Raw genomic sequence first — 24040 nt, forward strand, 5'->3', positions numbered from 1 at the left:
GGCGCGGCGGCGCCAGTCGGGCGGCGAGCCGCGCGCCGGCCGGGCAGCGGCGGGCCGCGCGCGCGCAGGTGTGACGCCGGGCGGCCGGCCCGCGAACGGACGGCACCGTGCGCGCCCGAGAGCGCCGCAGCGGTGCCGGCGGCCGCCGAGACGCGCGCCCGTGTGATTGTGACGCCCGGTGTCCTGCCATGTGACCATGGAGGCGGGCGTGGATGTGCGGCCGCCGCGGCCGGCGACCTTGGCGCTGCCGCCGCCGCCGCCGCCGCTGCCCGCCCTGGACGTGATCGCCGAGTGCGGCGCGCTCGGCTCTGGGTCGGAGCCGACCGGCCGCTCGCCGCTGCGCGTGGCCGAGCTGCACTCGCCGTACTCGCCTAGCGTGGGCGGTTCTCTGCTGCTGTTCCCGTGGCCTGACGGGCAGCTGCCGTCGCCGGCCGGGCCGCTGCCGTCACCGGCCGGGCCGTTGCCGCTCGGCCCGCCCAGCCCACTCTGGGGCTACGCCGAGTTGGCGGCCGAGGAGAGCCGGCCGCCCCGCTCGCCGCTGCTGCTGACGCTGCGGCGCCGGCGCGCCCGGCGCTCGCCCGAGTCGCCGCCGTCGCCGCTGCCGTCGCCGTCGCCGTCGCTGAGCCGCGCCGCCGCCCGCGCCGACTCGCTGCCGCGCAGTCCCGACTCGTTCTGGGTCCGAGAGGTGGGCGTTGTTCGGCTACCGCCCGCGTCTGTGTCGAGTGGGGGACGTGAGATCGCATGGTCCATGCGGCCGTCCCTTCATCGTGGCCGTTGGGTTCCCGCCTCTTTGACATGTGTGGGAGGGGCGTGGTCCGGTCGGGTGCGGCCTGCGCGTGGGGCGTATGCGGCCGGTACGGCGCACGGGAGGGGGCGTGTCCGGCTGGGCAGCCGGCAGCGTGCGGCGCAGGGCAGAGACGGCGGCCGACGCTACATGCCCGCCGCGTGCACCGCCGGCCCAGCCGTCCATGTGACGGAGAAGGGCGCTCTCTCTCGGCGCGGCCCTGGCCGCCGTCGGCCGTGGCCGGGTCTGGATATTTTCTGTTTCAGGTGGTAGTGTGCAAACGTCTGTTATAAATTTGCTCGGGAATTGGGGCAGACGTCGGAGAGGTCGTTGCAGTTGGAAAGCTGCAGAGGCCTTCCCATGGGTCGGCCCTGTGCATTGTTCAACCGTTCCCTGGGGATGTAAAAGGCACCGCGCACCGTGGGATATGGCGTTTGGATTGTCGCGTGGCACGGCTCGGATAGGCGCCACCCAAAGCTGCCTCCCCCCGGCACACTGCGATGTCGAGATCGGCATGGTCTTTGGGCGTGAGCTGTGGTACTGGGAGTACGCGGGCGGTACGTTTCGCTGGTCTCCCGTGGGTCGACCGATGCTGGGTCTGGCCTACGCCGAGCGCCAATTACCCGATGACGCCGGTGGAATGTAGGCGGTGGCGAGAGGAACGTCAGTTCCATTTGGGTCAGTCATTTGGCTTCCTAAGCCCACACAAGCTCCGTCTTATATTTCTCCGGGGAAATATGATGCTTTTCTGGCTACCGGCACGGATCATATGAGAAGACACGTGTAGAGCAGCAGGCGGTGGGCGTTTTTACCCGGATCCTCCTGTGATGCATTGTTTGCTGCGCTGCTCTCGTCCATAGTGCGGCTCCTTTTCAGTCCTCGGAGCGCAGCCGGCGTCCATTTACTTCCCCACATTTATTTGTCTCTTTTCACCGCGTCGGCCGACGGAACAATGTGGGCGCGCGCGGTGCGGCCGATCGTTGTTCAACGCCGACCGCGACCGGCCGCGCGGCCGCCGGCGCCGACCCAGCCGCCGGCTTACCTGGGTATTAGCCGGCCGGAGGTGGGCGAAGTTACGGCCGGCGGTCGGCGGGGCCGCCGCTGATGGGGTGGTGGAGCCGGGCGGCGCCGCGGCGGCCGACGCTCGACCGCGGCCGGCCTCCGCCGCCGCCAGCGGTGCCCAGCGGGGCTGTGTGAGGGGCGCGTGCCCCCGGGCGGTGTCTGTTCACGTCCGGGAGCACCAGCTCCAATTGCTCTCAATTGGATAAGAGGAGCCGGCCAAGACGCCAGGGGCGCGCCGAGTGTCTGGAGGCGCGCGGCCGGCGGCGTGCCTTCTCCGGAGCGCTTGGTCCTGCCGGGCTCGCGCGGCACGCAGCCGGCGGCGGTGTGTTTGGGCTGGAGCGCGGAGGGGGCGCTCCGCACAGGGCCTGCTGCCCGGCCATGTCGATGCCGTGTCAGCCGCCGCCGCGCTGAGGCGGCCGCCGAGCGGGGCCGCCGCGACATCCAGCAGTGGCGGGGCCGCCACAGCCGCCACTGGCTCGGGTGGCGCCGAGATTGGTCGCCGACCGCCAGTCGGCGCGGTCCTGTCCGGCGTCGGTCAGTTAGCGTCTTGTGGTGTGTCCGAGGCAGGTGGCGCCGGACAGTGCCTCCGGCTCTCACTGCACCCCGGCCCTGTCGCATCTCCCGCCACCGTGATTCCGCGGTCGCGCGCGCGTGTGTGTGTGTGTGTGTGTTCTGTGGACATGTCTGGTGCGAGTGGTCACGAGCGGGCTGTCTGCTCGCATCACTAGCTGGCGGCCGGATGGTCACCCGGCTGAAGGCCGCGTCTCTACCGTATAAGGCGTCTTTCGCGCACGTCTTTCTACTGGAGGGTGCGTCGAACAGCAGGCCGTCTTGTATTCATCGTTAGCAACACGCCCCACGCTGGTTGAACCTCCGCTTTATTTAAGGAACAACGAAACACCAAACTCGCGTTAATTAGTTGATATTCTGCGAAAGCCGTTGGCGAAGCCACATTTGTTGTATCACGTGAATTTCGTGTTTTGCGGTGGGTCCGCCGTGACGACGACGCCCCGTCTCTTCCGCAGAAGATGCACGTGCTGGAGAAGTGCATGAACGACGTGGAGGAGCGGCTGTCGCAGGCCGAGCTGGCGCGCGGCGGCTGGACCAAGGATGACGTCACCACCGACGGTGACGTCACCCAGTACAAGCAGCTCAACAATCAGCTGGTGGGCGCGCAACGGAGCCTGGACGACGTGAACGACCAGGCGGCGCGGCTGGCGGCCAACAGGTGAGACGGTCAGGCCGCGCCGGGATCGGTATGGCCCGGGGCGTGGGGTGGTCAGAGAAGGCCTCGGCGAGGGGTGCCTGACACTCCGAGGAGGCTACGTTGAGGTATGCCTGACACTAAGAACGCCCTGGTGAGGGGTGCCGGACACTCAGAGAACTCCCGTACTGGACACTCAGAGGAGGCTCTGGTCAGGGAGCCTGACACTCGAAGGGGGCCCGGTCAGGGGTGCCTGACATTCAGAGGGGGCTTTGGTCAGGGATGCCTGACATTCAGAGAGGGGCTACGGTCATTGGTGCCTTACGCTCGGATAATGAAGACGGTGATGGTCTGGCCAGCAGCGTCAGACACACATGGCGGCTCTGGTCAGGAGTTTCAGGCGTTCACAAGGAACGTCTGGTGGTGGGAGGTGGCGGAGGGGGTTAGACACTCCAGAAATTGTCTGATCATGGGTGGGCTGGCCAACAATAACAACGTGGTAGTCATCGAAGTAAAATTCGAGGAGATATTTTCCCGACAACTGTGCTACTTTTGTATCTGCCTATTGCCGTGGAAGCAGCTGTTGAGTTGAAACTTTCGAAAGCTTTCGGAACGAGTGGAAGTCATGCGTCGTGCATCAAGCATTGTTGCCTTTACCAACGTTCGAATTGTTGGCGCACGTGTGATAATGGGTATTGGGATTGCCTGGCATTGCATACACGTCCCTGCCGTTTCCTCCGCCTTCCCAATGTTCTCCTGTCTCCAATGAGGGCAGCTGGTGTAGCCAGACGCTGCGCTGCGCCCAGCCAGTCACGAGGCAGTGACCCCTGTGACCTCTGTGACCTTTGTGCGTCGGCAGCGTGCCACTGAACCCGGCGCAGCTGTCCCGGCTGGAGGCGCTCAACACGCGCATGAAGTCGCTGACGGCGGCCATGGACGAGCGCTACCAACAGGTGTCGGGCGGCCGGCCGGCGGCGCCGCACACCGCCGCCGGCTTCCTGCGCCGCTCCGTCCAGCCTCCCTGGGAGCGCTCGGCGGCCGCCAACCAAGTGCCTTACTACATCAACCACGCCACGCAGCAGACCCAGTGGGACCACCCGCAGCTGAGCGAGCTGATGCAGTCGCTGTCGCAGCTGAACACGGTGCGCTTCTCGGCGTACCGCACGTCGCTGAAGCTGCGCCGTCTGCAGCGGCGGCTGGCGCTCCACCACCTGCCGCTGGCGCACGCCGTCGAGGCCTTCGACGGACACGGCCTGCGCGCGCAGAACGATAAGCTGATCGACGTGCCCGACATGCTGACCGTGCTGGCGACGCTGTACGAGACGATAGCGGCCGAGAGCGCCGAGCAGGTGGACATGCCCGTCTGCCTCGACCTCTGCATGAACTGGCTGCTCAACGTCTACGACAGGTGGGTCAGGCCGCGGCCGACGCCGCCAGAGGCTGGCGGTCGCTGCTGCTGTCAGATGACACGGGGCGGTGTCGCCCGCGCTGGCAGGGCCGGCTTCGTGATGTGCCGCCGCTTGGTTTCAGTTGAAGGGATCAGTGTTGAAATGCAAGTCGTATTCATGGCGTGGATTTGGAGCGTTGGTAAATTGTGTTCATGCATAGGTTCCTTTTGATCTCAAAAGAATTCGCAGATTTGCGGTTCAGCGAAACGGACGTCATGTCATGGGATTTGGGCAGCTGGTAAACTGTGTTCATGCATGTATTGCGATTGATTTTGAAGGAATTCGCACGATGCGCGACGGCTTGCCAGGTAATGGAGATATCGCCCGTCCCCGCTGCTGTGGTTTGCTCCTTGAGCTTTCCCTGCACTTTATATCGTTTATTCATGTCGTTGGGTGCCAGAAAAATGTACCCTCTAATTTGGTTTTCAACCGCGATAGGGAGACATCGGATTGCCAAGTCAATCCGTGTCGAAAGTGAAACGCGCTGTGACCTACTTGTATATGGCGGGAGGCATACATCAATCGGTTTACGATCTGTCGACGGTCGATGGAAGCGGGCGGCGCGATGAGGTCGGGGCGGATCGGGTCATGGTGGCATTCAGGGGCGGCGGGCACCACCTACCAGCCGATCGTTCTATATTCAATGAGCTCTGCCGCCGTATGCGAGGGCGAACGGCGCGGCAAGGCTAGCTGGTGCGGTATGCAAGGCTAAGTGGGCACTTGTCGACTTTCCAATGGCTTTCGGTCCGGTGTCGAGTGGCTCACTCGGTATTGGATCCGCGCTGGAAGCGAAGGTGGTGCAGATAAGAAGTTCTGGTTACCCGGCGGTGGTGATGAGGCGCAAATTGGCTGGCCATTGAGCGTGTCGGGAGTCGAGTGGCTGTTGGCGCTGGCCCGTGCTGGAGGGCTGCTGGGGGAAGTAGGTTCCGCCCTGTCCTATCTGCGGCACGCTGCTGCTTGGTATTTCGGTTTGATTGGCTGCGCTGCTGCTGGCGCCGTGTGTGTGTGTGTGCGTGTGACGGCCGGTGAGTGTGGGTCGGTGGGTCGGCGGGTGGGTGGACCCTTGCCCGCCCGGCCGGGCCGGCTGACCGGCGGCGGCGGTCGGCGGCGCTCGGCGTCGGCCGGCGCGAGCATCTGATAGCCGGCCGGTCCCGGGCGGCGCGCCGCCGGCCGCCGCCGCATGCAGATGAGCGGCTGCCGGGCGGCACGCGCCGGCCGGCCCAGATTGCGGCCCGCCCCGGCCCGCCGCCCGCCGTCCGCTGACCACTCGCCGGCCCGCCGCCCGCTGACCACTCGCCGGCCCGCCGCCCGCTGACCACTCGCCGGCCCGCCGCCCGCTGACCACTCGCCCCGCCCGCCGCCCGCCGTCCGCGACCACTGACCACTCGCCGGCCCGCCGCCCGCTGACCACTCCCGCCGCCCCCGCCCGCCGTCCGCTGACCACTCGCCGGCCCGCCGCCCCTGACCGCTGACCACTCGCCCCGCCGCGCCGCCCCCTGACCGCTACACTCGCCGGCCCGCCGCCCGCCGCCGCTGACCACTCGCCGGCCCCCGCCCCACCACCGCCGCCCGCCCCCTGACCACTCGCCGGCCCGCCGCCCGCTGACCACGCTCGCCGGCCCGCCGCCCGCCGCCCGCTGACCACTCGCCGGCCCGCCGCCCGCTGACCGCTGACCACTCGCCGGCCCGCCGCCCGCTGACCGCTGACCACTCGCCGGCCCGCCGCCCGCTGACCACTCGCCGGCCCGCCGCCCGCTGACCACTCGCCGGCCCGCCGCCCGCCGTCCGCTGACCACGCCCCGGCCTGCCCCGCAGCCAGCGCACCGGCCAGCTGCGCGTGCTCTCCTTCAAGGTCGGCATCGTGGCGCTCTCCAAGGGCCACCTGGAGGAGAAGTACCGCTGTGAGTGTACAGGCCGCTCGGCCAGACGGGCGTCTCTCGGTGTCTGGTGCGCCAGCGCGCCGAGCACGGGCTGGTGCGGCCTGCATACATGCCATTCTGCCGGCCTCAATGCGGCACTGTTTGGCCGATCGCCGAGCGGTCTGCCGTAGGTCGTATTTTGCATGATGAAGTCAGATATGGGCGCCGCTGGTATTGTGTATGACGAGCAGGTTGGCGGCGCTCACTTCACGCGGTGACTGGCGAAGTGTGGGCCTTGTCTCCTGGCACGTGGGCGCCCCGCCAGGCGCCCCCATCCTCATCACGACTTCAGTGATTGGCTATGCTTTATTCCTTTTGGGCCATTGTCCGATCGGCGGTGTCATGTCGCGTCTCATTGTATTTATGAGGTCTGCTCGGTGTTCGGCCGGGCATGCCCAGTGCCCGGTGTGCCATGGTGTGTGTACTTCAGACCCACTCCGTCTGCAGGAGGCAGCCGGTGCCTTATGACTGCGTTTGACTAGGAATGTGTGTTTGTTGTGTTTGACTGTCAGGATGTGTGTTTGCTATGTTGGACAGTTCGAATGTGTGTTTGCTATGTTTGACTGTCCGTGTCAGAGAAATCGTCCACCACGTCTGATGACTTAGCTGGATGCGACCGATTGTGTAGCTGTGTGTATGTGTCATGTCTTACCATCCGTCCGTCATGTCTGATGGTCTGTGTGCGCCGTGTCTGCTGGCCTTCCTCTGCAGCGGACGGCCGTGGGCTATGCCCGATGGCACCCCTGTGTGACGTTTGCGCACGTGTTTGGTATGACTGCGAATGTGTGCCGTCATTATGGTGTCATTATGTTTTCGGACCTATTCTGGCCGATCGCTCATGTCTGATGACATCTGACATGACATCAGACATGTGTATGTTTCGGCTGTCTGCTGGAGCTCTCTCCCGTCCCGCTTCCATATCGTCAGACATGTGCCGGCTCTCCCGTATTGTGAGACACGCTGTGGCCGTCGTACGTCTGTCGTGTCTGACCCTCCCCCGTACCCCTGACCTACCCTGGCCGTCTGCTGACGCCTGCCGTGTCTGCCGGCGCCCGCAGACATGTTCCGGCTGATCGCCGACCCGCAGCGGCAGGCGGACCAGCGCAAGCTGGGCCTGCTGCTGCACGACCTGGTGCAGCTGCCGCGCCAGCTGGGCGAGGTGGCCGCGTTCGGCGGCTCCAACATCGAGCCGTCGGTGCGGAGCTGCTTCCAGCAGGCGGGCGGCGAGCGCACCACCATCGAGGCCGTCCACCTGCTGGCCTGGCTCAAGCACGAGCCGCAGAGCCTGGTCTGGCTGCCGGTGCTGCACCGGGTGGCCGGCGCCGAGCGGGCCCGCCACCAGGCCAAGTGTAACGTCTGCAAGGAGTACCCGATCATCGGCTTCAGGTGGGCCCGACGGCGGCAGCGGCGGAGGCGCTCGGTGGGGCCCCGAGTCGCCAGTTGGGGGGCGGGGATGGCCGTATGTGAGGGAGGGGCGTAGAGGACACGGCAGAGGTGAGCCGGCCCGGCCAGGGACAGGATAGGGCAGGAAAGGATTGGATAGGGCAGGAAAGGATTGGATAGGATGGGATAGGATAGGATAGGATAGGATAGGATAGGATAGGATAGGATAGGATAGGATAGGATAGGATAGGATAGGATAGGATAGGATAGGATGGGATGGGATGGGATGGGATGGGATGGGATAGGATAGGATAGGATAGGATAGGATAGGATAGGATAGGGTGATAGGATGGGATAGAATAGAATGGGACGGGATAGGATAGGATAGGGTAGGTGCAGCGCGACACCCTGCGCAGTACAGCAGGTGTGAAAGACGCCGGTCCGGGCTCCACCGGCGGCGGCTCCGCGGCGTCCGCCGAGTGCGGCGCTCGGTTTGCGTGCAGTGATGGGATCGGCGGTGTTTGTCGAGCCGGGCTGTCGTCACGACACGGCGCCGTCTCAGGGCCTCGGCGGCCGCGCGCGCGCCGCTCCCTCAAGGTCGCCCCGTGCCCGCAGGTACCGGTGCCTGAAGTGCTTCAACTTCGACATGTGTCAGGAGTGCTTCTTCACCGGCCGCGTCTCCAAGAGCCATAAGCTGACTCATCCCATGCACGAGTACTGTACGGAGGTGAGCTCGGCTGGCAGCCAGACGACACCGGCAGCCCTGTGGCGGCCCGCCGCCCGACGCACCACCTCGCCCGGCGCGAATGAGTGTTTGCTGGCCGCGGGCACAGTGTCCGCTTGTTGGCTGCTGGTGTTGACTGTGTGGTCGCCGCTACTATTAGCTTTTGTAACGTCCTGATGGTGAGCCGAACTGGTGGCCGCCGAAATCTCGTCGATGTGTGCAAATATGGCCCGTCGGAGGCCGTGCGTGTACACACCCGCGTGCTGTCTCTCATTGGCACGCATCAGCTGGCTTTTTCGTCATCATCATCAGCAGCAGCAGCAGTCGGGTCGGGGATTTTGGTGGAAACATGGACTATCGTGCAGGTCGGTGTTGCGCTAGTTGCGTCGCTGGCGGTGTGTTCGCCGTCATGGGCGTTGAGATCCGGTGTGGGGACATTTGACCAACCAAGTCCTCGCCGCCCGCAGAGCTCGTCCAGCGACGACATCAAGGACTTCACCAAGTCGTTGCGCAACAAGTTCAAGTCGAAGCGCTACTTCAAGAAGCACCCGAAGCTGGGCTACCTGCCGGTGCAGACGGTTCTCGAGGTGGGTCGTCGCTGCGAGCCTCGTCGCCGTGATCGCCGCGCGAAGAAGAGTCGGACGGGCGGCTGGAGCCGGGTAACCTGCTGCCGTGTTGGTGCGGCCACTAGATGTTTGTGGATGGTCGTTGGGTTGGCGTCCGGACCAGCTGTGCGGCGTGTGACGTGCCGCCCGGCCGGCAGGGGGACGCGCTGGAGTCGCCGACGGCCTCGCCGCAGCACCAGTCGCCGGAGCGGGGACAGCTCTACAACAGCAGCTGCCGCATGTCCGACACGGAGACGCGCAGCTACTCCACGCCCGAGAGGTGAGGCCGCCGCCGACCGGTCCGTTAGAAGGCCAGGTCAGCGCCTGGCCTCCTCCCAACGTCCGGTATGTTTCGCCGGCGCTTTCAGGCGGCCCAGGCACGTCTTACGGAATGTTGGCATACAGCGCTTTATATGGGGTAGGCGTGGCGCACTGAAATCGGCCGTAAAATAATCTGATCGTCATCACCATTGAGGTTATGTTGCCCGCCTGATAACCTTCCTTTCAAGAAGGTCGCTGAATTGGGCCATGGTGAGTCGTAACTGCGCCGCTGAAGGCTCTGAGACGTTGGCCATCGAGCCTCGGAGCCCGCCCGCGGGGCACCGCTGTCCGGTGCGGGCGGCGGCCGTGTGAGGCGCCCGCCGCCCAGCGACTAACCCATCCCTCTTTCTCGCTCTCTGTTGCAGTGAGGACGAGCATCAGCTGATCATGCAGTACTGCCACAGCCTGAACACGAGCAACGGCTCGGCGGCCGGCGGCGGCCCGGTGCCCTGCAGCCCGGTGCAGCTGGTGCGCCAGATCGACGGCAGCCAGCGCGAGCAGCTGGAGGGCATGATCCGCGAGCTCGAGGACGAGAACCGCAGCCTGCAGGCCGAGTACCAGCGGCTGCGTGGCGTGGGCGGCGCGGCCGCCGAGCTGCCGGCCAGCCCGCGCGACCAGGAGATGCTGAACGAGGCGCGCCTGCTGCGCCAGCACAAGGGCCGCCTCGAGACGCGCATGCAGGTGCTCGAGGAGCACAACCGGCAGCTGGAGCAGCAGCTCAGCAAGCTGCGGCGCCTCCTGGACGAGGTGAGGCCCGATGCTGGGGGTCCGGTGGCCGGCAGGACTGCCGGACCACTCCGGGGTCACGGAAACTGGTTAGATGGTCGCCGCCAGGGGTCTGATTTGGACGAGGGGCAACGCCCAGCAGCCCGACCTTCTGTCGCGAATGTCTACGTCGCTGGTTGAATAACATTTTAAATGGACAAATGAGGCTTCGTGACGTTTTTCTTGACTGGCGCGGTTTTGCTGGCGGCTTGGGCGCCGTGTCGGTGGCGCCACCTGTGGCCGTGTGGTGACCGGTGGCGGCCGTGGCTCGGCCAGGGCGGCGGCGGCGGCAGCAGCCTCTCTCGGACGGGCACGCTACAGACGCGCTCCGTCACCGCCTCGCAGCTGGCCACCGACTCGCCGGCGCGCACCAACGGCACCTCGCTTGCACGCGAAGGTCAGTGGCGGCGGGCAGCGAGGCGGCAGCGAGCTCGCCGCACGGGAGAGGGCCTAGCGGGTGTCGGGGCACGGAACATAGCCGGTTCGCCTGGGAGACTGCATGTGGCTAGTGTGGAGGACGTGAGGTGGCTCGGACAGTGGGACATTGTACGCACTGTGGTGCTCGCTGTTGGCGAGTGACTGACGCGTCTGGTCCACCCCGAGAGACCGTGTGTCGCCAGCGTGTGGAAATGAGTGGGACGAGGCATGTTGATCTCTTGTGATCGGTGGACTGTCATCGTGGGCATCCTCATCGACATCTGATCCTCACTTGGCCATCGGGATTGCGAGTCCAGCTGGGATGGCGTCAAGCGTTGCAAAGTCCGCCCACGTCGCAGCATGTGCAGTCTCACAACCGGCTGCGTGTTGTCCTGCTGGGAGTTGTGTGAATACCGTCGACTGTGAAGCTGCGCCCAGGCTCCTCCTGCAGGCTCTGGGCACATTCCGTGCCACATGCGGCGGGCGGTAGCGTGTATCCCCCGCCGGCGCTGGGTACTCACCGCCGCGCTGTAGCGTTAGCAGGGTGGCCCCGACGGCACCTATGGTGCCTGTCCGCTGTGCTGTCTGTCGTGTTGGTCCTGGGCAGGATCGCCGCCATCCGCCCCGCTGTGCCGTGTCCAGTCCCTCTGTGAGGGTGTCAAGTCTGTTCAGAAGCGTTGGCGAGTGTTGTGCTGTACCATCAGCAGTGTGTGTGCGCGCGTATGTGTGCGTGTGGATGTATGTATGTGTGTATGTATGTGTATGTGCCGAGTCGGTGTGAGCAGCACCGGCGGCCGTCTGGCAGGCTCGGCGCGGCCGGCGCACGAGCCGTCGCCGCAGCGTTACCCGCCGCCCGAGTATGTGGCGTCGCGCGCCGGCCTGGAGCGCCAGGTGCGCCTGCTCTCGGTCGGCCGCGAGCTGCACGAGCTGCACGAGCTGCGCAGCTACGTGCGGCCCGACTACCCCGGGCCCGACGACTGCCAGTACCCGTCGGCGGCGCGGCCGCCGCCCTCGCCCCTCTACCCGCTCCCCCACGCCCACCCGCGCCACGTCGACTACGTCGGCAACCTGTTCTCGTACGCAGGTACGGGCCGCGCTGCGTCCCCCGCATGCAGCTGCGCGGCGTGCCGCTGTCCCGCGTCGGGCCGGCCGCCGAGGTCAGGCCCGCCGGGGCAGCGCCGCCGGAGGCGCGCCAGAGACCTGTATTGGCGCCGCTTCTGCATGACCGTTCCCCAGCGCAGAGGTTGTGACAAGCACCTAACCAATGGATGGCTTCTGATTGCGCATCGGCGTATTTTGTGATATTCCGCTCCAGATGTACACATTTCTTTGAGAGACGGCGGTGTGTGTGTTTTTATCCGACAGTTTGGTGTGCTCGTGTGTATGTTTGTCGTATTTGTCTTTGTTGTGTCGTGTAACGCCCGCTACAGCAAGCAGCCGTATAACACTATTTGAATGTGCATGGGGTACCTAGTGCTCGTGCTCGTGGCTACCTAGAAACGACTAACCTGCGTTGTATTTTAATCGTGAAGATTTTCACTTACAGTTGAAGAGCATGCATCGAAATGTGCACCCGTAAGCGTGCAGGTTTATCCCTGGCTGTTAGCAAGTTTACTTGTTTTGTGTGTGTTGTATAGCGCGCGAGACACAGTCATCGACTTGTAAAAGCTTCTCGAAAATCGCGTTGCGTGTATAAGTGAAATGCCCCCTATGGGATGTTTTTTGGAGCTATTTGTACAATTGAGCGTCAGAGATACGTGAACCAGGCGGGGTTTGACGTGTACTTATTTCGATGTCTTCGCGGTCACCGTTCTGATGGCAGCGATTTGTGTTTGGTTAATATTCCTTAATTAATGATTGTGCTTTGCCTTGCCCCCCCGTTTGAGGATGGCAGCAACAGTTGGAGACGGCCTCCATGCTTCTCAGTTTTGTGTATGATAGGTATGTGCCATCGCTAGCGAACAGTGTCAGCGACTCAGTGCAGCGGCTGTCTTGATCAAATTTGCTCCGGCTTGTTTCAGGAGACTTGGGTAAAGCAGTCGGCGAGCTCGTCACCGTCATGACGGATGAGGAGCCATCTCCCGACGATCGACCAAAGTAGTAGTTCCTTAGACGCCGCTCCATCTGCCGGGACGACTTGTGGCCAAGACCATTGAACGGATGTTTCTAATTTTTGGGATCCTCCTCGGTGCAAACTTTGATACGACGTTTACGATGTTACGGCATATCATGTACAATATCACCCAAACTTGCTTCCAAACACATATCCTTCATTCTGTACCGGGCGGCGAAATTGAGGCGCTGGCCGGGACGGCTGCTGAGGTGCGCACGCCCGGGACTGGCGGGGCCGGGGCGCCGGCGGCCGGGTGCTCCAGGCCACCGGCCGCCGCTGAAGACGTGCCACGGGGCCGTTTGTCTGCTCGCGGAGCTGGACAGACGTAGCGATAGTGTTGCCGAGAGCTGGCAACTTGTTGAACCCATTCCCTGGGCCGACCGCTGTAGTGTAGCCTTGCACATTATTGCTTCGGTTCGAGCCGGTGAACGCGTGCTCGTTGGAGAAGATTTTAATAATTTTGTAATAGCTTTTGCGCAATTATCACCACACGTAGCGTCGAAAAGCGTCGGTTTATTTATGTGTGTAGGGAGCTTACTAGGTGCCCCGCTGGAGCAGGTAATGTGCTAGACGATTTTAATCTCATTGACATATGATTCCCGAAATTGTGTTGAGATGAATCGCTCGCCGTTGTTGATCACATTTATTTCCTGAGATTTAATTCTCAGAGAGTATGAAATATACCTTCACACAATAATGTGTTTTTGTGTGTGTATGTGCAGAGCAGAAGCGATGTGAATCAGGATCAGGCCAGGAAATATAAGTTGAAGCTCAGCTGCCTGGGGTGAGCAAGTCTTGAGGCCTCACCTCCTCCGCTGATGAAGACCTCTGAATTAAGGCCGTTGGCCCCACATCATAGTTCACTTGGGTCGAAGTGGGCTCTATTTGCGACGGTCTGGCGACGCCCCGCCGGAGACGCGGTGCTCTCCTGTGCTCCCATGCTGCACCGCGCATGCCAGCTCAGGTGTGCGCTGGAAGCGCACGTGACAGCGCTTTTTTAGCGGAAGCAACAGCCGAAAACCACCTCGCGGAACTTCGAGACATTGCTTCGGCCTTGGAGTGTACACTGCAGGTGCCTGCTCTTGGGCGATGAGGCGTGGCTACGGTGCAAAGGATTTCGGGACATATATATATATATATATATATATATATATATATATATATATATATTTATATATATATATATACGTGTGTGTGTGTGTGTGTGTGTGTATGTGTGTGTGTGTGTGTGTGTGTGACACCTGATACATAGGGGGATGCATCTATAGTTGAGCTTAATTGTAATATGATTCTAATGCCGGCTAGGTACACGGGTAACAACTTACCCCGACCGGATACCCATTGATATCGCACCATGCTCGGTAGTATTCGAGGGTGCATCATGGACCATACGGCCAGACAAAAGTTAAGAAATACATGTAAAGACCTTCAACGCTGGATGGGCCTAAATCAGAGTAGTTGGCATGACCCGTGCGCTGCCTCGTGTTGTATTTGATAGCAGGGGAGGCCTTTGAGCCCCTGGCTTTTCTCATGGTGGGCCAGGTCTGTGCTGAAAATAGTGCGCATTTGTTTTACCATGAGGTGATGATTAAATGACGATATCAAGCGGCTTTGGTTATTTAAATGTTGATTATGTTGAGAAAACTGGAGAAACAACTAGAACTCATCATCAAGATAGAAGTTCCGAAGGTGTGTTCATGGTCACGGCAGAACAGGGTGAAGCAAACGATAACTTAAAAACTGAGCACTTGAAGTACAGGGAATGTTTCGAATCTGTACAGACACTAACTTTCAAGACTTCAAGAAAATTAATGCTTCGACGTAAGGGCTGCGCGGTTTTGGCGGCCAAGGCGGAGCCGGAGGTTCACTATGACTCATGGTGAGTATCAGGATAGGAAGTCGCTTGCCAGTGAACACCAACGTTTATCACAAGGATTAGAGATTATTGACAAGCGTGCGTAAGCTGAACAACGCTGCTCGAACCAAAGTCCCAGGACAAGGGCTGGTTCAGGGGAGGGGGCAACCGAAGTGGGAACGTGTCACTGCTGGCCTTCAAAGGAAATAATCGCGATTTTTGCTTCAGGAGTTTGTAAAACGGCGTCCCGTATGCGATCTTGTACCCGTCGACGTTTGTATGTTCAGCCTCGAACGAAGATGACGTGCATCAATTCGAACATGCTAACGTCAGCATTGTCTCGTAGTTACTGAAATATATTCTTATGAGTTAATTACGAACGCATTAATTACGTATTACTAAGCGCTTGGCACGAACGCTTTGCTTCGTTTTTCGTTATCAGATAGCCCTGGATAGTTACAAGATATCTTATATGATAAACCTTATATCTACATGACGAGAGAGAGAGAGAGAGAGAGAGAGAGAGAGAGAGAGGGAGAGACGGCTTAGTGAGAAAAGCATGGCTTCGAGTATCAACCCATATAGCACATGTGCACAATATACATACGAAGTAGGATTCTTCTTAGTTGATAATATATCTGTGTTTATGAGAGTGGTTATATGGGGAATACTTGATTTGCGTAGTCGCGTACCGCAGCAAAACGTTTGAAGTGTGCTTGCGCTCCTGGTATTTCAGCTGGAGATCGCCACTCGCTGCTTTGGAAGCAGATCTCTATGCATGGGAGACATTTGTTTTCCTAGCCTTAGGCATAGCTTTTCTCTTCTGTCAGCGAGGGTTTCCATGCCCAAGCGTTGCAAGATGTACGAGTACTTTTCCGAATGGCCGAAGATAATTTTCAAGGCCCTCTTCTGCACTTTCTCAAGGTGTTGCGCCTGCTTGGCAGAGAGTCCCGCATGAAAAACCGGTGCACAATATTCCAGCAATGGCCGGATGTAAGTAGCATACACACAAAGAAGCTGTTCCTGCGGTGGATGGTACCTCTTCATTATGTAGAGCATATATAGAGCTTTCGCGACGACGCGTCCATCGACGTGTCTTACGTCGACGCTTATTACGTCATCGACTTATGACGCAAAATGACTGATTTCGCTATGATTGATGACGAAATTAATAATGATTTCGACGCTGCACATAATTAATGAAACAATTTCATAATCAATGAAATTAATAATAATTTAGACGCGTCTTACGTTATGGACTTCTGACGCGTCCATCCATGCACATTTCCCTTTCATTGCATTCACGCATGCGTGGCATATCCTCACCCGGGCAAAACACGCTGGGTCTCCAGGGCTGATCGGAGCTATATTAACTTATACTCGGACCATGAGTCCTCGCTACCCTCAGGCCATGCGGTCCGCTCTATACCGCGGCGACATTCAGCTGTTTCCGCAGCTCGCCACAAATGCGTCTCATATTCGTTTAGTTGTTATTTGTTCGTTTATGTATTTGCTACTTCGTTATTCGTTTCACATGTCCTTATTTGATTGCCCTCCTGCTTATTCGCAACCATATGTGGCGTTAAGTCGTAAATGCAGCACGAGCGGCAAACCTAGCCTGACACTCCGGGTACCGGTCCTCGCGAAAATGTAGCGTTGAGCTTGCAGCACGAGCGGCAGACCTAGCTTGACACTCCGAGTACCGGTCCTGACGAAAACGTAGCGTTAAGCTTGCAGCACGAGCGGCAGATCCAGTTTGACACTCCGATTTCTGGCCCTCACGAAAAGACAGAACATTTCAGCAGGACTACGCCCACCTGAGTGCGCGTCGCATTGTTCTGCTGCAGTGGTAGACCGTTGGACTCGGAATTCCGGCACTTTGAGGAAGAAAATCATGGTTTGACGCATTCATTGCTAAAAGCCGAACACCATCTCGTCCTTAGCTTCCATGAATCCTGACGGTGGCCTGGGAATCAATGGACCGAAACATGGGGTTGGGGGACAGCGCCCATTTTGCGCCACGCTAAGCAAAATGAACTTTTCCAGCAATTTTTGTCGTTGAAAATTGACCATTTTCGAGAAAGCTGCAAAGGTAAAATTGCAGAAATTGTTCGCAAGTTGCGCCACGGCATGGCGCAGAGCCTCGCTGAACCCAACGAATATACGTATCGGTCTTACGGAATGTGGAAATAAGGGTTGCATGAACGGTGGTGCATTTTCTTCTGATGTGGATCAAGAATAGGCGACTAGTGGTGTTCATATTGCATGCGGTCCTGCTTGCTGCGAACCGCGATGTTGGGAAACGCGCAGATGATGAGCCCCCACAAGTTCGATGGGTCCTATACAAGTTAAAATGGTCCTTTGCAGAAAGGGTCATCCACAGTCCAGAACGCCGGAGCACTACAATTACTAATGGGCCCTCCACAGTCAATAATGGGGCCTCTGCGGGTCAGGATGGCCCTCTAGTCACGTAATCGCAGAATGGGACATCTACAGATTAACATGGGCCTGTAGAGAACCTCTACAGGTTGTTCGGTCAGAATGGGCTCTTTGTAGGTCAGAATGGGCCCTCTTGAAGCCTGAACAAGCCCTTCTACATGACAAAATGAATCCTCCATAGCCGATAGCGTACCTCCTACATGTCAGAATAGGCCCTCTTCGCGCCAGGATGAGCCCTTTACAAGCCAGAATGGCTTCCCTTTAGGTCAGGATGGGCCTTCTACAGGCCAGAATGGGTTCTTCAGGTAAATAACATCCCTCTGCTGGTAAGAATAAGCCCTTTTACGGGCCAGAATGGCCTTCCGCAGCCAATAATAACACCTTTACAGACCAGAATAGGCACTTTACAAGTCTGAATGGGCTCCTGTATACGCCAAAATGGACCCTCCACGGTTGGTGATGAGCCATCTACAGTTCATAATAAGCCCACGGCACAGCAGACTGGGCCGTCCCAGTCAATAATGGGCCGTCTACAGATCAGACTGACCTCTTCAGGCCGATGAACCCTCCTCAGTCACTAATGAACCTTCTACTGGTCACAGGGTTCTCTACAGCCCCAGAATTGCCCTCTTTTGGTCAGAATGAGCTGTTAATAGGCCAGGATGAGCCCTGGATCGGTCAGAATGGACAGGCTTACATCAATCAGCCTTTAACAGTTCAGAATGGCTCATTAGAATATCAGAGTGGACCATTAATATACCAGAATTTGCCCTCCACAGGGAATAGTCAGCCACAGTTAACTTTGAAGTTGACGGGGGGGGGGGGCGAGCTGCGCACACAGCCCCCCCCCCCTCAACTCCTCCCGTTCTTGGATCCGTGGCTCATTGAAAAGTAATTTACAAAAAAACGGGGCCATGCTCCCGAGGCTTTACCACTGCATACAAAGCTGAAGGTTATAGCTCTCTGCAGACATAAGACTTTTGCCTTATCTCAGTAGTTCTAGCAAGAGAGACCTCAGTGAAAACTAATGCGTCTCTTTCTCTACCTCTCTCTCTTTCTCTCTCTCACACACACACACACACACACACACACACACACACACACACACACACACACACACACACACACACACACACACACACACACACACACACACACACACACACACACACACGCGCGCACGCGCACGCGCACGCGCACGCGCACGCGCACGCGCACGCACACGCACACGCACACGCACACGCACACGCACACGCACACGCAACACGCACACGCACACGCACACGCACACGCACACGCACACGCACACACACACGCACACACACACACACACACACACACACACACACACACACACACACACACACACACACACACACACACTCTCTCTCTCTCTCTCTCTCTCTCTCTCTCTCTCTCTCTCTCTCTCTCTCTCTCTCTCTCTCTCTCTCTCTCTCTCTCCCTCCCTCTCTCTCTCTCTCTCTCTCTCTCTCTCTCTCTCTCTCTCTCTCTCTCTCTCTCTCTCTCTCTCTCTCTCTCTCTCTCTCTCTCTCTCTCTCTCTCTTTCAGCGAAAACGTGACCTGACCTTTCGTACATAAAGCCACTTCGTCGCCGGACGTCTTCAGGTGCCTGAGGAGATGTGAATCGCAACGTCGGGTTTTTCAGGCCTGATGGAGGGGTCACAAATTGGGAGAGTCATTAAAGCTGGCACAACTGACATCACGTCAACGCTGAGCGAAATTTTGTTTCGGAGATTTCGAGTCAGAGAATTCAGACACTCATTCAGCCTCAGGGCTCAGCCACCATTTCGCAGGACTGGTCCTAGAAAACTGCGTCGCATTGAGGAGAGCATTACCGCAGTTTTCAATTATGCAGCTGTAATCGCTGTGCGTCGCATACGAAACGACCGGAGATTTGAAGGCCCAGTGACATCTTCGTATTCAGTTGGGATCGATGATCTATAAGTAGCTTTGTCCCTGGACTGCGTTTAGCGGCAATGCGTCCGAGCATGGTTATCGCAATGAGGGTCCAGGTCACCAGAGGGCCTCGACCGCAGCACTCATGGGGCAGCACTCAGCACTCAGCACTCCTCTGCCAGTTGGCGGCTCCGTAATGTCTTTTTCGCCTCGCCCTAGGGCACCCTGGTGTTTTTTTTCCGCTGTGGAATGACCAATGGGACCCATGATCGCGCATTTGCCAAAAACATTTGCACATGTAGCAGCCGTGTGCCTCCTGCTTGTGTGCGCCTGTGGTATAGAAAACTACGCAGTGGATCTGATCCCAATGATATGCAATGTTTTGCCTGGTTTGCTATAAAGGAATGGTTTGTATTGCTGAATGATATATCTGTATATATCATATGCACTTTTCTGCAATAAATCAAACACATTTACGTACTTTTAGGCGTCAAGCTAAGCCTCATCACAAAGGCGCTGGCTGTTATGAAGAAACACGCCCCAATATTGTAACATTTGTGGTTTTTGTCCTCCCCTATCGATTCAGCTCCAGCTCGTATCTTTAGAGAGGTAAAGGCACAATTTTAGGCAATATGCACCAACCCAGGGGCCCTTGTCTGAAACGCGAACAAAAACCTCACCAATCCAACAAGCACGATGCTTGGAGACATAGCTGCAGCGTGACATGTTAACAAAGACTGGGTAATTGTGCCTCTAAAGAGGGTCGGGAAGCGATCTGCATTTATTAACAGCTTGCATCGGATTTAAAGGTGTGCTACATGCCTGACATGATCAAGGACATGCCGCCCACACGTGTATTTTCCCGTAATTTAAAACTTTGGTGGCTGTTTGTCTTTCTTTGGATCCTTGCTTTCTTCCCCTCCGCCCAGTATCAGTCTAAGACATTTTCGGGGTGAAAGAAACCACGCAATTGTCTTTGTGTTTCAAAGAAACCCACAACAAAAATGAGAGGGCGCAGGGTTGAAACACAAAACATGATCATACATTCACACATAATCGATTACAAGGACCAGACCACACCTATCCTTGTAAGCTCGTACCTTTGTGTTCTTTTATTGTGGGGTCTCATGTCAAGTCGACAGACTCCGTACCTTCACAACGAACCGCGCGCGGCACATCCCGGGGCTCTCTCTCACATGACCGCCGCACTCCGCGTGTTCCTCTAGCCTCTATCTCACACCGCCCCCTCAAATTCCATTTTTTGGAAAGTGGCTGAGTTTGATTGCGAGCAGTAGACGTGTTCACAGCAGGTGGCACACGGCGGTAACGCCGGGCGCGGAACCGCGTGTCCCGCTGGTTCTGGGGAACGGCAACCGCAAGGATGAGCATTGCTTTAAAAGATGCTGAAAATCGTTCAATCTCATCGTCCTTTGTAGAGCCCACGACTGCTGGAAGACAGCATTTCACGAACTAAGTTAGCTTTTGTTACTGAACATGTCATGATGCCTGTTCCTCCTGTGGAGGCAGTAAAACAGTTGACACCTTTTTAAACACTGACAATTCACGCCGGTGATAACAATAGCGTGGTCCGCCTTAGGACCTTTTGCGCTTCTTTTTTCATATAAAAATACACTAATATGCTGATGATCATATATAACATACGTGACGCATTCCGGGATAAGTGATGCGCATCTCTTCACAGGGAGGCACGCACTCGGACAGTTCAGACACAGGACAGGACAGACAGACAGGGCAGACAGACAGACAGACATAGAGGACAGAATCTCCCTTGACGGGGAGGCAGCCGTGTCTGCACTGGGAAGTTGTCGTGTCTCCACGCATCCTTACCGGGAGGCAGCCGTGCCTGCACGTCCCTGACCAGGAGGTAGTCATGTCTCCACATACCCTGACCGGAAGGCAGCCGTGTCTCCACATCCCCTGACCGGGAGGCAGCCGTGTCTCCACATCCCCTGACCGGGAGGCAGCCGTGTCTGCACGTCCCCTGACCAGGAGGTAGCCATGTCTCCACATCCCCTGACCGGAAGGCGGCCGTGTCTCCACATCCCCTGACCGGGAGGCAGCCGTGTCTCCACATCCCCTTACCGGGAGGCAGCCGTATCTGCACGTCCCCTGACCGGGAGGTGGCCATGTCTGCACGTCCCCTGACCAGGACATGGGCGTGTCCCACGTCCCCTGACCGAGAGGAGGGCAGCTGACTGTCGGCTCCGTCGGTCCGCCGGCTGCCCCGGCGCTGAGCCTGCGCCGCCGCCGTCGGCGGCCGGCCCCTGCCGCCCGGCTCAGTCTGGTGCCGCAGCCAGTGGAGGCGGCCGGCAGTGCCGAGCGGTGCGTGGCGTGACTACCGCGAGCACGACGTCTTGCGCTGCCGCCGCTCTCTGTTGGCAGCCTGTTCAGCACGACCGCTGTCACTGCTGATAACTGAGGTTACTTAGACGTCCGTCAGCTATGAGGGCTCACAGCAAGCAGGTCCACCGAATGCCTGTTTGAGACCGGTGGAAACTGCACGCGCTGAGTCCCTCAGGCGGGACGTTTGGACCTCCGCGCGGTGACGTGTTTGAACTGTTCCATCTAACCATACCCAGCTAAAGAGTGGTTCTTCCGGTGCGACGGAACAGCTCAGCTGAGTGCAGGCTATGGGAGAGTGAGACACCAGGTATCACCAGTGTGCTCGCCCCCATCCAGTGCCGTGTTGGTGACTGTGCTCGCCCTGTGACCCGGAGTCGTCTCACACCCCTGACGGGTGCCCCGAGGTGGTCATCAGTAGCACAGCTGGTGTTGCAGTGTCGGATTTCCGAGCTTTGGTCCCGTACATCTAAGACACAGGTAAGCATCTCACCACTGCCGCCATACTCCTCAGGCCTTCGTCTCCCAGGTGATTTTGAGCAACTGTGTAAGGCCTCGACATGATGGGTAAATTAATTGTTATCAGTTCGTCGAGAATTCGGTACTTAGTCCGTTTGATACCTAAACCAAATCACTGATCAATGTTCATTTGTATTTCAAAACATATTTTGTTTTCTAGTTGCGCAGAGACAATTGTAATTATCATAGCGTAAACATAACCTGTAATCTGGTCAGCCCGCCAGAAATCCAATTAAGTTTTGCTAGAATGAACGAAAGGTTACGATGCAAAAGGAAGCTTTTCAGCTATAATGAATACAGAACGATGCAGATATCATGTTTTTGCTTTTCTGCCGGAATAGGGTTATCACAAACAAACACTGTCACACACTGGCGGCGAGCTTTCGAGTCTCGTAAATTCTGCTGGATCTCACAGTTGTTTTTTGTGACAAAATTATGCACCATCTGCACTGCAGGAAACTCTCATAACAAAAACAACACCACGTGAATCAGCAGAATAAGTTCGAACGTTTATCGTGTTTAACCAAGCAGCGAGATTTTTGCGAGGTTCAGTCTCTTGGAAATTAATTATAATCTAGTCCGTTATACGCAAACATCCCGCTTACCCCTTTGAACTATAATAATGCAACAACTGCCATGCAGCACAGACTCTTTTTCAGTTGCGCACCGAGGCTGAGGAAAGAGAGGGTGCCCGACACGAACTGTCACCGTCCCGGATATATTTTCTGGTTCTAGCTGTGCTGTGTTGTGTTCCGAAAAAAATGACCTGTCCCTGTCAGTTTAAGTAGTCGACCCCCTCTCTCTCCCGCCGTACCTCCCTCACTTTTGCTATATTTCTCACCTTCTCTCGTCGCTCACATTCTTTCACACTTTCACCCCACACAAACACCTCATTTTATCGTACTTTTTCGTACAGCCAAACTCCTTGTATGCTCATCCTCGCACTCTACTCATGCTCTTACTCATGCACATACTTGCTCTCGCACGCTCTCACACTCACACTCAGTCTTACAACCCTTCTCACACTCACAGTTATAGTTATGCTCACTATCCCTAATTCTCACGCTCATACTACAAACTACCACATCCAATTACACTAACGTTCACGTTCGTATACTCTTTTGGCCAATTTTCTCTATATCCTATATGACTTTCCCACACCGGATTCTACACTCTCACACGACTTTGCACATTATCTCACACTTTCTGACTGACCGACTCACTCACTCATTCACTGTCACTCACTCACACATCAACACCTCTCACTCTCACCCATATTCACGTACTCACGTACTCAATCAGGTACGCACACACTCACGCACTCATTAACTCACTCACTTTCGCAAACACAGACGCACGCACGCACGCACGCACGCACGCACGCACGCACGCACGCACGCACGCACGCACGCACGCACGCACGCACGCACGCACACACACACACACACACCACACACCACCAACACACACACACACATACACACTCACGAATGCACATATTCACGTGGGCACGCACTCACCAGCTCACCCTTCTAATCACTTACGCACGCACCCACTCATGCCTGCACTCACACTACACTTGGCTCACTCGCTCAAACGCGCACTCACGCACGCACGCACCCACTCACTGACTCATTTACTCACTGACTCACACGCACGCACTCATGGAGGCACGCTCTCCCTCCCTCCCTCACTCACTCACTCACTCGCCAACTCACTCACTCACACTCATTCATACACTCACTCACACTCATATATACACATACACTCACACTCGCCCTCCCTCTCTCTCTCTCTCTCGCTCTCTCTTACTCTCTCTCTCTCTCTCTCTCTATCGCTCTTCTCTCTCTCTCTCTCTCTCTCTCTCTCTCTCTTCCTCTCTCTCTCTCCTCTCTCTCTCTCTCTTGTCCGCCCGGTGCGTCCTAACAGAGGCCTATGGCTCCCCAGACCATGGGATTAAGTCTCAGTCTCGTACGTTCTGTGATCTGACGAAGTCCCGTGCTGCTCCAGGGATAACGGGTAGCTCCTGATCCCGGTTGTTCTGTGCCCCGAGACGTCCCGTACGCCCCCTGTTCTGATGGAGTCCTTGCCTGCTTCAGAGATGATGTCCGGCTGTGTGAGCCGGGTGGTGGCGGCGGCTGTGATGCTGCAGCTGGGCGGCGGCGCCCTGCCTCGCGCCGTCCGGATCGGTGAGTGCCGTCCCG

The 24040-nt window shown here is 58.0% G+C and overlaps 2 protein-coding genes across 2 annotated transcripts in view; both read left to right on the plus strand.

Moving 5' to 3' along the window:
* LOC119100340 (dystrophin) overlaps positions 1 to 13443 on the plus strand; it is a 113950-nt gene extending 100507 nt beyond the window's left edge. The window contains exons 24-33 of the mRNA XM_037223443.1: positions 2872 to 3074; positions 3910 to 4458; positions 6314 to 6399; positions 7476 to 7803; positions 8416 to 8527; positions 8992 to 9111; positions 9288 to 9409; positions 9816 to 10197; positions 10492 to 10612; positions 12654 to 13443. Coding sequence (XP_037079338.1) covers positions 2872 to 3074; positions 3910 to 4458; positions 6314 to 6399; positions 7476 to 7803; positions 8416 to 8527; positions 8992 to 9111; positions 9288 to 9409; positions 9816 to 10197; positions 10492 to 10612; positions 12654 to 12733 — 2103 coding nt within the window. The 3' untranslated portion in view covers positions 12734 to 13443. The remainder of the gene's footprint in view (positions 1 to 2871; positions 3075 to 3909; positions 4459 to 6313; positions 6400 to 7475; positions 7804 to 8415; positions 8528 to 8991; positions 9112 to 9287; positions 9410 to 9815; positions 10198 to 10491; positions 10613 to 12653) is intronic.
* A 7840-nt stretch (positions 13444 to 21283) lies between these two features.
* Positions 21284 to 24040, plus strand: part of LOC119101467 (glutamate receptor ionotropic, kainate 2) — a 67548-nt gene continuing 64791 nt past the window's right edge. Inside the window, exons 1-2 of the mRNA XM_037224807.1 lie at positions 21284 to 21797; positions 23936 to 24025. Coding sequence (XP_037080702.1) covers positions 23938 to 24025 — 88 coding nt within the window. The 5' untranslated portion in view covers positions 21284 to 21797; positions 23936 to 23937. The remainder of the gene's footprint in view (positions 21798 to 23935; positions 24026 to 24040) is intronic.

This window comes from Pollicipes pollicipes, unplaced genomic scaffold (genome assembly GCF_011947565.3).
Source record: "Pollicipes pollicipes isolate AB1234 unplaced genomic scaffold, Ppol_2.1 Scaffold_4881;HRSCAF=5763_pilon_pilon_pilon, whole genome shotgun sequence".
Classification (NCBI taxonomy): Eukaryota; Metazoa; Arthropoda; class Thecostraca; order Pollicipedomorpha; family Pollicipedidae; genus Pollicipes; species Pollicipes pollicipes.